Raw genomic sequence first — 14,898 nt, 5'->3', positions numbered from 1 at the left:
TACAAGTGGTTGTTTTCACCTTGTGTTACAAGTGTGTGTTCATAATAATAAAATGAAATTTTCAGTCATGGCAAGTTAAATGGTGTCAATTTGGTTGTCAACATACGTCAATATAGATGTTGATATATTAATTGGTCCTGGAAATATTCTGGGAAAAGTCACCTCTTCACGTCTGTTCTTTCAAGGAAGCTGAGCGAATGCTGCAAGCTGGTGAAGACACTGTGCACCTTCCATTTGAGGGGGGAAGCCTCCTGCAGATTCCAGTGAAGGCGCTAAAGTACAGGTGAGATGCAGCTTTGCATTTTAGAATGTGCTGCATTCACACGACAGGTGCATGAATGAGCCATGCGGTGTGTCTCTAAAGTCATGATGTCTGGTTTTAAACGATGACAAACACTGCACCTGACATGTAGGCTGAAGGAGGGCTTCCTGCAGGTGGAAGAGGAAGTGGCTCCCTCCTTCCCCTCCCGCTGACAGCAGCAGGATAGAGCTGGCAGGGAGAGACCTCGGCCTCCACGTCCAGCAGAGATTGTCCTGTTGTTCTCACTCCTTCTGTTTCAGTGAAGTTTAAACCCAGTCTTAGGATACTCCCATGCTCTCAGTAGTACAACTTTATTTTTTTCCCTTGCCCTCATTATGACGGAGGTTGGTGCGTGCTGGAAAATAACGCTTGTAATCCATCTTTGGATGACCTTCCCACAGGTGACAGTGTTTAGAGGCCCTGGAACTCTCCTTCACTTTTCAAAGGTATCATCTGCCCATTGCCAGTGAGGGCTCATACTAGGGAAAAATTAATGTTTATCATGTATAGTGTATCATACATGATTTTGGCAATTTATATTAAAATCTATGAACTAAATATAGAGGTTGGGAAATGTAAGCCTTTTTTTAGCTTTAAAAACTTCTATGATTTATTTTTTTAATATAAATTTATTTATGTTAATTGGAGGCTAATTACTTTTTAAATATTGGTTTTGCCGTACATCAACATGAATCCGCCATGGGTGTACACGTGTTCCCCATCCTGAACCCCCCCCCCCCCCCACCTCCCTCCCCGTACCATCCCTCTGGGTCATCCCAATGCACCAGCCCCAAGCATCCTGTATCATGCATCAAACCTGGACTGGTGATTCGTTTCACATATGATATTATACACGTTTCAATGCCATTCTCCCAGATCATCCCACCCTCTCCCTCTCCCACGGAGTCCAAAAGACTGTTCTATACATCTGTGTCTCTCTTGCTGTCTCACATACAGGGTGGTTGTTACCATCTTTCTAAATTACATATATATGCGATAGTATACTGTATTGGTGTTTTTCTTTCTGGCTTACTTCACTCTGTATAATAGGCTCCAGTTTCATCCAATATATATTTGAATATATATTCAAATATATTTTTTTTAATGGCTGAGTAATACTCCATTGTGTATATGTACCACAGCTTTCTTATCCATTCATCCGCTGATGGACATATCTAGGTTGCTTCCATGTCCTGGCTATTATAAACAAGGCTGCAGTGAACATTGGGGTACATGTGTCTCTTTCAATTCTGGTTTCCTTGGTGTGTATGCCCAGCGGTGGGATTGCTGGGTCGTATGGCAGTTCTATTTCCAGTTTTTTAAGGAGTCTCCACAGTTCTCCATAGTGGCTATACTAGTTTGCATTCCCATCAACAATGTAAGAGGGTTCCCCTTTCTCCACACCCTCTCCAGCATTTATTGCTTGTAGACTTTTGGATAGCAGCCATTCTGACTGGCGTGAAATGGTACCTCACTATGGTTTTGATTTGCATTTCTCTGATAATGAGTGATGTTGAGCATCTTTTCATGTGTTTGTTAGCCATCTGTATGTCTTCTTTGGAGAAATGTCTGTTTAGGTCTTTGGCCCATTTTTTTATTGGGTCATTTATTTTTCTGGAATTGAGCTGCAGGAGTTACTTGTATATTTTTGAGATTAGTTGTTTGTCAGTTGCTTCATTTGCTATTATTTTCTCCCATTCTGAAGGCTGTCTTTTCACCTTGCTTATAGTTTCCTTTGTTGTGCAGAAGCTTTTAATTTTAATTAGGTCCCACTTGTTTATTTTTGCTTTTGTTTCCAATATTTTGGGAGGTGGGTCATAGAGGATCCTGCTGTGATTTATGTCAGAGAGTGTTTTGCCTGTGTTCTCCTCTAGGAGTTTTATAGTTTCCGGTCTTAACGTTTAGATCTTTGATCCATTTTGAGTTTATTTTTGTGTATGGTGTTAGAAAGTGTTCTAGTTTCATTCTTTTACAAATGGTTGACCAGTTTTCCCAGCACCACTTGTTAAAGAGATTGTCTTTTCTCTGTTGTATATTCTTGCCTCCTTTGTCAAAGATAAGGTGTCCAATGGTGCGTGGGTTTATCTCTGGGCTTTCTATTTTGTTCAATCGATCTATATTTCTGTCTTTGTGCCAGTACCGTACTATGTTGATGACTGTAGCTTTGTAGTAGAGCCTGAAGTCAGGCAGGTTGATTCCTCCAGTTCCATTCTTCTTTCTCAAGATTGCTTTGGCTATTTGAGGTTTTTTGTATTTCCATACAAATTGTGAAATTATTTGTTCTAGCTCTGAAAAATACTGTTGTAGCTTGATAGGGATTGCATTGAATCTATAGATTGCTTTGAGTAGTATACTCATTTTCACTATATTGATTCTTCCAATCCATGACCATGGTATATTTCTCCATCTATTAGTGTCCTCTTTGATTTCTTTCACCAGTGTTTTATAGTTTTCTATATGTAGGTCTTTTGTTTCTTTAGGTAGATATATTCCTAAGTATTTTATTCTTTTCGTTGCAATGGTGAATGGAGTTGTTTCCTTAATTTCCCTTTCTATTTTCTCATTATTAGAGTGTAGGAATGCAAGGGATTTCTCTGTGTTGATTTTGTATCCTGAAACTTCACTATATTCATTGATTAGCTCTAGTAATTTTCTGGTGGAATCTTTAGGGTTTTCTATGTAGAGGATCATGTAATCTGAAAACAGGGAGAGTTTTACTTCTTCTTTTCCAATTTGGATTCTTTTTATTTCTTTTTCTGCTCTGATTGCTGTGGCCAAAACTTCCAAAACTATGTTGAATAGTAGCGGTGAAAGTGGACACCCTTGTCTTGTTCCTGACTTTAGGGGAAATGCTTTTGCTTTTCACCATTGAGGATAATGTTTACTGTGGGTTTGTCATATATAACTTTTATTATGTTGAGGTATGTTCCTTCTACTCCTGCTTTCTGGAGAGTTTTTATCATAAATGAATGTTGAATTTTGTCAAAGGCTTTCTCTGCATCTATTGAGATAATCATATGGCTTTTATTTTTCCATTTGTTAATGTGGTGTATTACATTGATTGATTTGCAGATATTGATTAATCCTTGTATCCCTGGGATAAAGCCCACTTGGTCATGGTGTATGATCTTTTTAATGTGGTGTTGGATTCTGATTGCTAGAATTTTGTTAAGGATTTTTGCATCTTTGTTCATCAGTGATATTGGCCTGTAGTTTTCTTTTTTTGTGGCATCTTTGTCAGGTTTTGGTATTAGGGTGATGGTGGCCTCATAGAATCAGTTTGGAAGAAAAACTTCTGTGATTTATTTACACATCTGATTCATCTGTATATTTATTCTGTTTACAAATAGCCATATATAGTACAAAAATCAGTTTTAGAAGGTATATAGGTTCCTTCCTTGACCAGTGAATGGAAAATGTTGTTTATATCTAATTATCTTGCTTCAACCTTTTTTCATTTTTAACTTTATAGCTTTTACAGAGGTCACATTTGGACTCTGTGTGTTGATTAGTTTTGACAATGAATTCACAGGTATTTTTCTCTAATACTTTTTACTATTAATTTTTATCATGGGTATCCTTTGTCACCTTTCATGATTTTCCCTCAAATTTGTATGTATCTTACATTAAATGCCAAGTATAGACATTTTGATATATCCATGTTTAGTGCTCTGCTTCTCTAGATTCTGTAAATGTTTGTTAAATGAATCAATGCATTGACTTTGTGCTAAAAAGAGTGTGCAAGTGAAAGTGCTAGTTGCTTATTCGTGTGTGACATTTGCAACCCCATGAAGTGTAGCCCACCTGGCTCCTCTGTCTATGGAATTCTCTAGGTAAGAGTGCTTGAGTGGGTTGCCATTCCCTTTTCCAGGTGATCTTCCCGACCTGGGGATAAAATTCAGGTCTCCTGCACAGGAGGCAGATTCTTTAGCATCTGAGCCTCCAGGGAAGTCCAAAAAGAGTATAGGAACTGCCATGGTGGTTACTGGTGACTCAGCAGTTTGCTGAGATGCTGGCCACTCAATTTCTGTAGGGTCTACATTAGCTTTTCCTTACCATGATCACACATGGACTTTGACAGATGTAAGTGGAGTCCATACTTATACTTTCTGATATTTAACAAAAAGAATGGGTATACACGCATACATTTACTTTGTCTAATGATGACATGAGCCATGATTAATGCCATTTTGCTTAAAACTTGAACATCTAGAATGCCAGGAATTGGCTGACCTGTTTGTCTGCCAGGCCTTTAGGTCTGCCTGCTTTGGATATGTTTGTGTGTGTGTTAGTCACTTAGTCATGTCCGACCCTGCAACCTCACGGACTGTAGCCCGCTGGGCTACAGTGGAATTCTCCAGGCATGAATACTTCGGGTGGGTAGCCATTCCCTTCTCCAAGCTTTGGATTATATGCTGTAAAAATGAAGTAAGATAACTTAGCAACATAGGAAAGCATTTGGAAACCATAAAGTCCTACAAAATATGAAAATAATTTATTGAATGTAGACAAAATTTTTTCCATCTAGTTTTTACTCTGGAGGAAAACAAAATGTCTATTTTCTTCAGAGGGGGAGTCTTAATTTCTACTAATGGGAAAGTAGAGAAGAAACATTTAGAACCTAGAAAGTGTTTCAGGAATTTCTCTCTTCAATTATTGGAAGTTCGCAACTGAGCAAAGAAACATTTTCTTGGGGTAGACCGGGTCTCAGGTACCGCCATGGTGAATCTGGGTGTCCAGATGTGTGTGCTTGTAAAAACTTGGTAAAGTGGCCTTGGAGACTTTCCAGTGATTCTGTCACTGATTTTTACAGTCTTACATCATCAATGATGTGCAGACTTAACGTGTGAACAAAGGACTGCTCTATACCCTTTATAACCTGGCTGCTACCACAGTGTTAATTTAACATCCGTTTTGACATTTGTATTCATTGTTTGTTTGCATGAAATATTTTTCTTTGGGTGAAGAAAAAGGGCTTGCAAGTGTATTTCTATTAACTTCTAGTATTTTCATGTTACTTGCAACTGACAACCTTAAGCTCCAAATTATTTGTGGATGTCTTCTTTACTGGACTTGGGGCGTTGAGGTAATTTTTGCAGTATTTCATAGAGATACAGGATAATTACATTTGTTTCTTATAATGAAAGAAGTATTTTGTTCTTTGGATTTTGATAAATTTTATATATTAGTAGTAACACTTTGAGGCTACCATATTACTGATATGGTAATAATCAGCTAAAAGTGGTACTGACAAACCTTTCTGGTATTTTATCTTTTGAAGCATTTTAATTTCTAATTTTAAACCATCCCATTTCCCAGAATTCTTTTTAATGATTTGTAAAAACTTTGAAAAAAAAACATTTTAAATCCTAGTTGTTACTTTTCTTGATGTACTTTAGATAGTTGTTTGCTGCAACTGAAATTTGTGCAGATTATAAAAGTTTTCTAATTGACTTGATGCTGTATCACTTTTTATACTTAAAAGCACATTAATATATTCTTTCCTGTTATTTTAATAGTATACTTATAGCCAGGATAATCACCTTTGAGCATCATTGCCCAGTTAATTAGTGTCATTCCTAGTTTGGATTATAAGGAAAGATGCAGTTCCCCATGAGACCTTTATGATAGAACTCCAAAGTAGTGATATCTTGCTGGACCTTGGTTTAAGTGCATGGCAAAGACTTTTCTCAGTTTTAAGTTGATGAAAGCAAGTATTATGTAGATAATAAGAATGACAGTATTAATGCTTTTGCAAGTACTGAATACTAACCAGAAAGTGTGTTTGTTCTTCAGTGTTGATCCCTCAGTTGTTAACATATCAGATGAAATGGCCAAAACTGCACAGTGGAAGGCACTGTCCATGAACACTGAGAATGCCAAAGTAACCAGACCTAACCCGAGGTAGCTGTAACAATTTATGCATTTTCTAACTGTAGTGACTTCTAGTTTACTTATGGATAGCTATTTAGGAAACCATTCAATTTAACTCAGTTTACGTAATTTATATTCTCCTTACTTAACAAAACAACATTTTTTTCTTCTTCTTCTTCTCCTCCTTCCTCTGTCCATCATTTTACTGTGTACTGGAGCAGATATGGGCACTGATTTTTTTGTTGTTATTTTTTAAATTTATAGTTACCGGCTTCAAAAAAAAAAAAAGGAATTGGCGTTATATTGTAACAAAAATAAATATATACATATGGAGTAAATATATAAAAGATCAGAAACCATATAAAGAAAAAAAATTACTAGGGGTTGAATACTAAAATAGAATGCTGCCACAGTTATGCTCTGATGGTCCCCCCAGAAATATACCTTGTTTTGCCTTGTTTCAGCCTACTATACCTTCTGATGAGGTAAACCTTTTCCTAGGAGATACTTGTAGGAAATTTAATCCATGATTGTAAAGGGCATTTAGTTTTATAGTGAACCATGTATTACACAATTGTTTCATAACCCCTTATGTTTCTTATTATGTAATAACTCTTGTTTTCTTTCTTTCTCCCTCACTTTAAGACCTAAACTTCAGGAATTCTGACTTGATAATCATTAGTACTTTAACCCCTCATGTCTCTGGAGAAATTAGGTATTATCCTGTAGAATACTCAGTCATTCAGAGTCAGCAGAAGCTTACATTGTGTATACTGTGTTCCAGACACTGTGGTAGACATATATGCTGTATTAGACTGTATATGCAGCTTGGTGTCAGATTAAGACTTCCAGGCAAGCAGTCACAAATTTTTCTCCATCTTTCTCTGCCTCCTTTAGAATTTTGCTTCTGCTTAATCTTTGTTACCAGGTTTTTTTTTTGTTGTTGTTTTTTTTTTCTTTTCTCCCATCATTTCTTGAGTTTTAATTCTCTAAGCTAGACTGTTTCCTTCACTTATATATATGATCTCAAAGTTTTAAAGTTAAACTTTTTGTCATTTTGGATTATTTCATGCAACCCAAATTTCACTAGATACTCTTTTAGCTTTTAGGAATTTTCAGCTCCTGTCAGCACCCCTGGCCCACAGCGTTAGTATAAAGACCTTAGACTAATATCATTTTGTCTTTTGTAAGTACTTCTGCCTTTCATTCAGGTTGCCCCTCAATTCAAAATAGCTGAGGAGGAAAGAGAATGTTTTGTTATGTTGTTCAACAGAAGAATGCTTGATGTGTCTTCTTCAATTTTGTCTGGAGAAGGCAGCAAACCATAGCATGTTTCTATATTTTGAAAAATTTTCAAAGCCCAGATATTCTTGTTATAATTAATCAGTTAAATCCATATACACAAAATCATTGTTTTTGATATTAACTTGAAAATGTGGAATCTTGTATTTGTGAACTTTGGGGAGATAAGATTAGGAAATTTGTTGCATTTTTCAGGAAATAATTGTTTAAATTATTTAAATTTGATTAAATAATTTGTCAGTAAAAGTCAAATGTTATAACTGTTCATGTATAAAGTAAAACTATTAAGCATAGTCATCATACCCTAACCAATTTTAGCTTGTAAAAAAATGTGAATTTCAGTGGCAAAAATATCTATTAAAAAGCTAAGACTTTTTAATATTTGCCTTTGAGCATCAAAGTTTACTAATATGAAAAGAAAGCAGTAAGATAGTATTGGCAGCTAGTATGTTTATAGTATTAATAGCCATCTCAAAGGTATTATGGATGTTTACTGTTGGCCATGTGTGAATGTAATATTTGACCATTTCAAAATTACTTATTTTCATTCTTTGTTTTAAATAGCCCTGAAAAACCTGTAAGTGTGAAAATAAATTTTGAAGATGAACCAAGAAAGAAATACCTGGATGCTGAAACTTCATTATAGATTTGAACCAAGAGGAATTATATATACAGATAGATTAGATACATACACATATACGTGTGTATGTATATATAATGTGTGTGTTTCATGTTGCTATATATAACAATATTGTATGTCATGCCCCTTATGCGTGACTACTGAGGTTTTTGTTTGTTTGTTTTCGAAGTAGTGTCTGAAGTTTGTTAGGAGCACCATGGAGACTGTGTTTATAAAGAAATGGTCTCTTGGAAGTGAGGTACATGGTTCTTACTAATCAAATACTTATTTTTCTGTTGGAAGCTTTTTTTCTGTTCTGCAGTAGAAAAATGTGGGAAAATCCATTGTCTACTTTTCTTTAAATCTGTTCTTTTAAAAAATAATCTTTAAATCTATTTAAATCAGTGGCAGTTCATACCAACTTTAAGTGATATGTGTTTTGTCCGTATTTTTAAATTTTTTCCTTGAGTTGCTAGAAATGTTCCCATATGACTTCCCTTCTGCTAGTGCGCTGAGGGGAGAGCAGGGCGCTCTGCCTGTGCGGGGGCGCGGATGCCACTGCCTCCCTCGTCCCGTGTGCATCCTTCTCGTTTCACAGCTGGTGGGAACCTTCTGGCTGCAGAGGTACAGCAGTGGAAACTTTCTAGATAAGACCTGCAGTTTTGACCTTTATATTTTTGAAATGTATTTTAAACCTTAAAACTCCACATCTAGGTTTCCATTCTGATAAACAAGTAAAATTGCAAGTGATTTTATAATTTAACCCTCATACCAGTCATTAGTTAATGAATTTTAAAAGCTATAAAATACCAGTTTAAAGTAGTTAAACTTTGTTGCCTTTATAGAATTTTTTTTCTGAATCCTAATACCCTTTTAGAGCTCCATATGCCCACTCTGTTCTCTACCTTTGCTGTCTTTTATGTAAAATGTGGTTAGTTTGTATCAGGTTCAAGTTCTTGATTATTTTTCTGTAAGTATGATTAATCAGGAGTCAGAATTCTCTTAAGTGGGTTAATGATCAGTATTACTTTATTAAGAATTACCTTTCATTTTCTCTTTACGTTGTTCTTTCTGTTGTATAGGTAATGTCTAATAGATTGCCATCTGTGATTTCATTTTAAGATATTTAATTTATTTAAATTGATGTGATGCTTAAATGTTATCTAAACATTTGAAAAGATGACACCTATAGAGTAAGCTTAATGTAGATAGTTGGTGCTCACTTGCATTTATGGTTTATTATCTGAAAGCAGTTGATAGATTTTACATCTTTGATATAAAGCACTGCCGTATTTGTATTTTAAAAGAAATTTTAGACTTACTATGTGTATAGCTCAGATTGATGACATTCTTCCTAGCTTGTGTTTGTGTGTTTTATTTAGATTTTGATTTTCTGAGCTGTCTTTTTAACTTATAGCAAATCTTTTTAGTCATCTTTTATATACTTTTTAGCTCCTTATGAAATAAATAAATATTGTTCTTGTTAAGCCTGTAGGACTGGATGAATGGGGAACTGATTTGGCAAAAGGATGATTTCTAAAAACCAAATGAGTACTGAGAAGCCACTGAAGTACTGAAAATGATAACATGAATGTTAGGATGAAAATTTCAATGAAATTCCAAAGCTCTCTTTAATCAGTTCTAATCAAAGTACAAAAATATGAAGACTTGATCTTATAGAAGATCATGAGCGATGCCCAAAGCTGATGTTTTAGCAATTCTAGCAATCCATTCCAAACTACTTAACATGAAATTTCCGCATCTAAGACCGTGTTACCCAGTTCTAGTTAAAATAACAGATTCACTTTCTGCCTCATGGGAGGCTGGAAATGTAACTAATTTTCTTTAGAAAGTGTAGCTGGCATCTTTTGGTGCTGCCTGAAGAAGAGAGATGCTGTGGTACTTGGTGAGAGAATGTTACCCATGGTGCTTGTTAGTGTTATGAGCTTCCAGTGAGTGAGCCCTTTTTGTTCATAGCAGCATAATCCTTTCCAAAGACCCCAGTATTTGCTGCTATAATTTTGTAAACTGCCCTGATTAACCTGACAAGACGATTTCCTCACATCATTTCCTTGGGTCTGGACGTCATAGGGTTAACAAAATGTGCATATTTTATAGGAAGTAATTTTAAAATTTAAACTGAAAACTCCTTGGGATCATAGTGTTTATGTGATTTTATTTAATTATGAAAACTGGCTATCCAGTGCCAGAAAAACCATGACTTGCAGAATGCTTTGCACTCCATGTTTTTTACTGTTTTAATTGTAAAATAGTTTCTGCTTTCTTTTGACTACTTGACTTACAAAATGATCTGATATGACTACTCCATTGAAAAGCAAAGCTAATTCATATTTAAGTAATAGCTTGTTTTATGTCGCTATGATATTTTCCCACTGTTTTTGGAAAATAACCATCATGGATAGTGTTCTTTGGAAGATAGTGAAAACTATAATTTAATAGTTATATTGATTTTTAAATGTTGCCTTAAACGCATATAGATGAGCAGTAGTGATTGCTATGTACTGATTTACCTCAAGGTGCAAAAGTATTAATAAACCTGTGCATATTCCATTTATAAAATAAAGTTATAGAAACAGCCCTGCACTTCCTCAGATGCCTTGGTCTCCAGGACAGAGCTCAGAGCTGCTGAGTACCCGGGCTGTGGGGCTGCTCAGGACACTCTTTCTTCCACCGGTTTTATTTATTATAGACATCTGTTTACAGAGGCTAATACCATCCTCATGTTGACCATCTGAAATTTAGTTTCTTTTGAATGCTATTTCACTCTAAAATTGCAGCTTTGGGGAAGACAGTGAACTTTAGTTACTTCCTTGTGATAAAAGGATGATGCTCTGTAGTCTCTAATATTAGACACACAAAGTGAGGTGCATGATCTGTCTAATGGGTGTTGTTTGTGGGAGTGTGCCTGTGTGAATGATGTGGTCAATCATAAATCTCTCAAGTTGTTTTAAAAAGCTGTGGCATATCATTGTTCATATTTGCCAAGTCTATAGAGTACGTAGAACAATGTTTTATGTGCTAATGCATGTATTTATAAAGCAGATTTCTTTTCCACTCAAAATTACTAACTTTTGCTTTATTCATCTAAAAAACCATTTCTGTTTCTTTCACATATCCAAAGTTTATGTATATATATAATAGCTTTATAACCTTTTCCTTTCGCAAAAAGTAGGTTCAAATTCTGTAAAAAGAAAAATGGTTTCTGAAACAGAGGTATGACACCAGAGCTTGCTGTTTTTAAAGGATTGTATCATGTACAACAGTTATGTAAATGTGCTCAACAGTGTAACATGTGAATCCTGTTTTAAAGTGCTCAGATTTCGGATGTATAAGCCATTGATATAACATTGTAATTCAGAAATGTTTAAATTAAATAATTTAATGTTTTAAATTTATTTATGTAGATCACATTGTTATCATATGCAGTAGAACTATGTGAACTGTTTTTTGGTTTAGTCCAACAACTATTTATTTTTTTAGAAGGTTGAAGACTTTAAGGACATTCACAATTTTAAATAGTGTTCATAATTCAGAACTTGGCATTTTTAATGTAAAGTTGGTACTTTTCTAACTTCAAAAAGTAAGTGTCAGTAGTTGGAAATGGAATCATCTAAAGATCATTTTTTTTTAACTTAATTAGCATAGATTGACTTCTGCAGTTGACTTAGAGTAATTGTTAGCAGTTGTTTTTTAAATCAGATTTTTGTGCATTGATTTTTGTGTTGTGGTTTTCCTTTTGTTACTTTCCTATTAAAAGGTATTTTTTTGTTTTGTTTTGGGGGGTTTATCTTCCAGTGTTTACTCCATTTAAATAAATAGACATTGAATTTTATTGTTCATTTATACAGTATTTGATAGCTTGGTTTAATAAGAACAGTACAGTTCTAATTTTTATGACTTTTATAATTATCAATACAATGATATTTTCTATTATAATAAAATCCAAAGTAAATTAAACATTTAAAATGTAGAACTGATATTTTTAATCTATATGAAGTACAAGTATCTACCGGTCTAGAATGTGAATAATCCTGCTTTTCAAATCTGTCTCATAATATTAGAAGAAAACTATTTTTTGGAGATGTTATTGAAGTTGAAAGAGCAATAAAAGTCTACTGAATCGGTCGTTGAATATTGTCTTTACTTTGGTATTAGAAGAGCCCCCCACCCGCCACGTGAGAGGGGATGGAGAAAAAGCAAGTAATTTCTATTTCCTGCCTCCTAATTTTCCTGTGCTTTAGTAAGCAGGAGACAGAAAAGAGGAAACAGTGAGAGAAGGAAATGAAACAAAATAGTGTGTCTTTCCCAATGATTTTGTGATAGTTAAGAAATAATGAGATTAAAGTCCTTTAAGATAGGCTGGTCCAGTATATTCCCTATTTTAAGACACGTCTGTTTAGAATGAGAATGTAATAAACACACATCACATTACATGATGTGTAATGAGCATGTTGATACTTAACACACACTCAGGCGTGCTTTTCTTTTTTGTTTTTAGTGATTAATTTTATTATGAATTTTTTTTTTTAGTAATAGCCAATGACGAAGTTTGGTCTGTCTTCCATTAGGCACATATGGAGCGCTTCTTCCTGTGTTTTCTAGACTTCTGATTTCTGGTTTCTGATTTCCCACAGTGAATCTGATAACCTTTGGGAGTGAGATGGAAAAAAGCGCTTAAGGTTTTGGAAGCTTCATTTGAAAGTTCTGTTTACATTTACTTGAGGGAAGAAATATTTTTTGTCTATTTCTTATCCCCAGCTACAGAGCTTTGAGATTTTGTGGGCATTGAGGGTGGGGAGAACAAAGGAAACAGTGAGTCTCCCACTCAGTTTTGTTTGCTCTTGCTCCTTAAGGCAGATCTGATCCTTCCAGCATCAGTTCTGTGACCTTCACATCACTAACTCTGTGCTTTTCATGAAAACACTCCTATTGTTCGGAAAACCTTCTTTCGTCTTTCTCTGCTGTTCTTTCAAAGCTCAGTGTAAGTGGCGCCTTTTCTTCCAGTTGTCCTCTCCCGTGTGCTGTCTGCTGTAAGAGCATTTTCCTGCCTCCACTCAAGCGTGTGTGTCTGTGTTTAAAATACCCTCTTATTGGTTTTGTTCTTTTCCTAGACCAGTGGTCCAGGGGCATTTTAGAAAGTTGGGGAATTGTTTTCTGTGTGTGTTCTTGTTGATTCTGAATATTTATTTCAATATCTATTTAAGGTACATTTGTTTGTTCCATATGTTAGCTATGACATTATACTATTTTACTTTTGAACATGTGATTTACATGACCTGTGGATTCACATTAGGATAGTGAAAGGGGAGTTCAAAAACACCAGTAGGGGATTTGAAGTCTTACAAACTTGGGCTTGATCACATCAGCCGCGAGCTTGATGCAGGCGTGAGCGCTTTGCGGGCCTTGTGTCCTCACCTCAGCAGCACAGGATGGGGGGCCCCACGCAGGTGGCTGTGCTGCTCCTCTCCTCCACAGCCCCTTGTGACCCAGGCCTCTTAATCTTCTATGTGACTGTCAGTTATGTTCAGGGGAGGCTGAAACATTAAGATTTTATTTTTAGAAAGAGGAGAAAGATGGGAAGCTCATTGAGTATTCTGATAAAAGTTCAGAGGAATACTTCTGTCTCCTGCTTAATATTTAAAATGTCTCTAGAGAATCCATCTGCTCAGCATCCGTCTGCCTTCTCTGCCACCTTTTTGTTTTGATTGGTAACATTATTTCTGCTGATGGTATGTTCTCTTCAGTTTAATTAGAATGTTCTGCTACATTCCCCTGAGTTTGCTTTTCATCTCACCTCTCTGTATTTTCCAAAATGGTGCCTTGCTATTTTAGTTAGTAAAAAATATCTTCAAGTACTCAGATCAAAATATCATTACTCTCCTGGGTCTACCTTTCATTATTATTTAGAGCAGAAAAAAATATCAGGCTAAGCATTCACTGTATTCATTTTAAATCAAGTTTTGGGAGATTTAATCACTGCACTAATTGACATCCCTGAGGAGCTTGGAACTATATTAAGATGAGATTGAATTGTTCAGGGAGCAGCATGGTGGTTAAGGCTGGGCTCTAGATTGGAACTCTTAAGATCTCCCCTGCCTCCATCAATTACCAGCTCTGGGCTATGGGCCTCCTGGCTCTAACTAGGATGAGAAATAACCAGACAGTGTGAAGAGTAAGTCAAACAGAGGAAAGAGTTTGGAACAGTCCCTGGCACAAAATAAATGCCATAAAGCTTCATAATGTGTACATTCATCTCACATGCTAGTAAAGTAATGCTCAAAATTCTCCAAGGCAGGCTTCAACAGTACGTGACCATGAACTTCTGGTAGTTCAAGCTGGATTTACAAAAGGTAGAGGAATCAGAGATCAAATTGCCAACATCCTTTGGATCATCAAAAAAGCAAAGAGAGAGTTTCAGAAAAACACCTATTTCTGCTTTATTGACTATGCCAAAGCCTTTGACTGTGTGGATCACAATAAACTGTGGAAAATCTGAAAGAGATGGGAAAACCAGACCACCTGACCTGCCTCTTGAGAAACCTGTGTGCAGGTCAGGAAGCAACAGTTAGAACTGGACATGGAACAGCAGACTGGTTCCAAGTAGGGAAAGGAGTAGGTCAAGGCTATATATTGTCACCCTGCTTATTTAACTTTTATGCAGAGTACACCATGAGAAACGCTGGGCTGGATGAAGCACAAGCTGGAATCCAAATTGCCAGGAGAAATATTAATAACTTCAGATAATGCAGATGACACCACCCTTATGACAGAAAGTGAAGAA

The 14,898-nt window shown here is 35.8% G+C and overlaps 1 protein-coding gene across 18 annotated transcripts in view; it reads left to right on the top strand.

Annotated features, from left to right (window-relative positions):
* SLC4A7 (solute carrier family 4 member 7) overlaps positions 1–12,242 on the top strand; it is a 124,862-nt gene extending 112,620 nt beyond the window's left edge. For 13 of the 18 annotated variants that reach the window (XM_060402059.1, XM_042235762.1, XM_027957931.2 and 10 more), the window contains 3 exons: positions 186–283; positions 6,098–6,205; positions 8,042–12,242. In XM_060402059.1, coding sequence (XP_060258042.1) covers positions 186–283; positions 6,098–6,205; positions 8,042–8,123 — 288 coding nt within the window. In that variant the 3' untranslated portion in view covers positions 8,124–12,242. The remainder of the gene's footprint in view (positions 1–185; positions 284–6,097; positions 6,206–8,041) is intronic. The other 5 variants (XM_027957933.2, XM_060402053.1, XM_060402058.1 and 2 more) reach the window with 2 other exon arrangements.
* The last annotated feature ends 2,656 nt before the right edge of the window (positions 12,243–14,898 follow it).

The sequence above is a fragment of the Ovis aries genome, chromosome 19 (genome assembly GCF_016772045.2).
Source record: "Ovis aries strain OAR_USU_Benz2616 breed Rambouillet chromosome 19, ARS-UI_Ramb_v3.0, whole genome shotgun sequence".
Lineage (NCBI taxonomy): Eukaryota > Metazoa > Chordata > Mammalia > Artiodactyla > Bovidae > Ovis > Ovis aries.
Note: the sequence above shows the minus strand (reverse complement) of the source record. Positions and strands in the feature narration are given on the sequence as shown.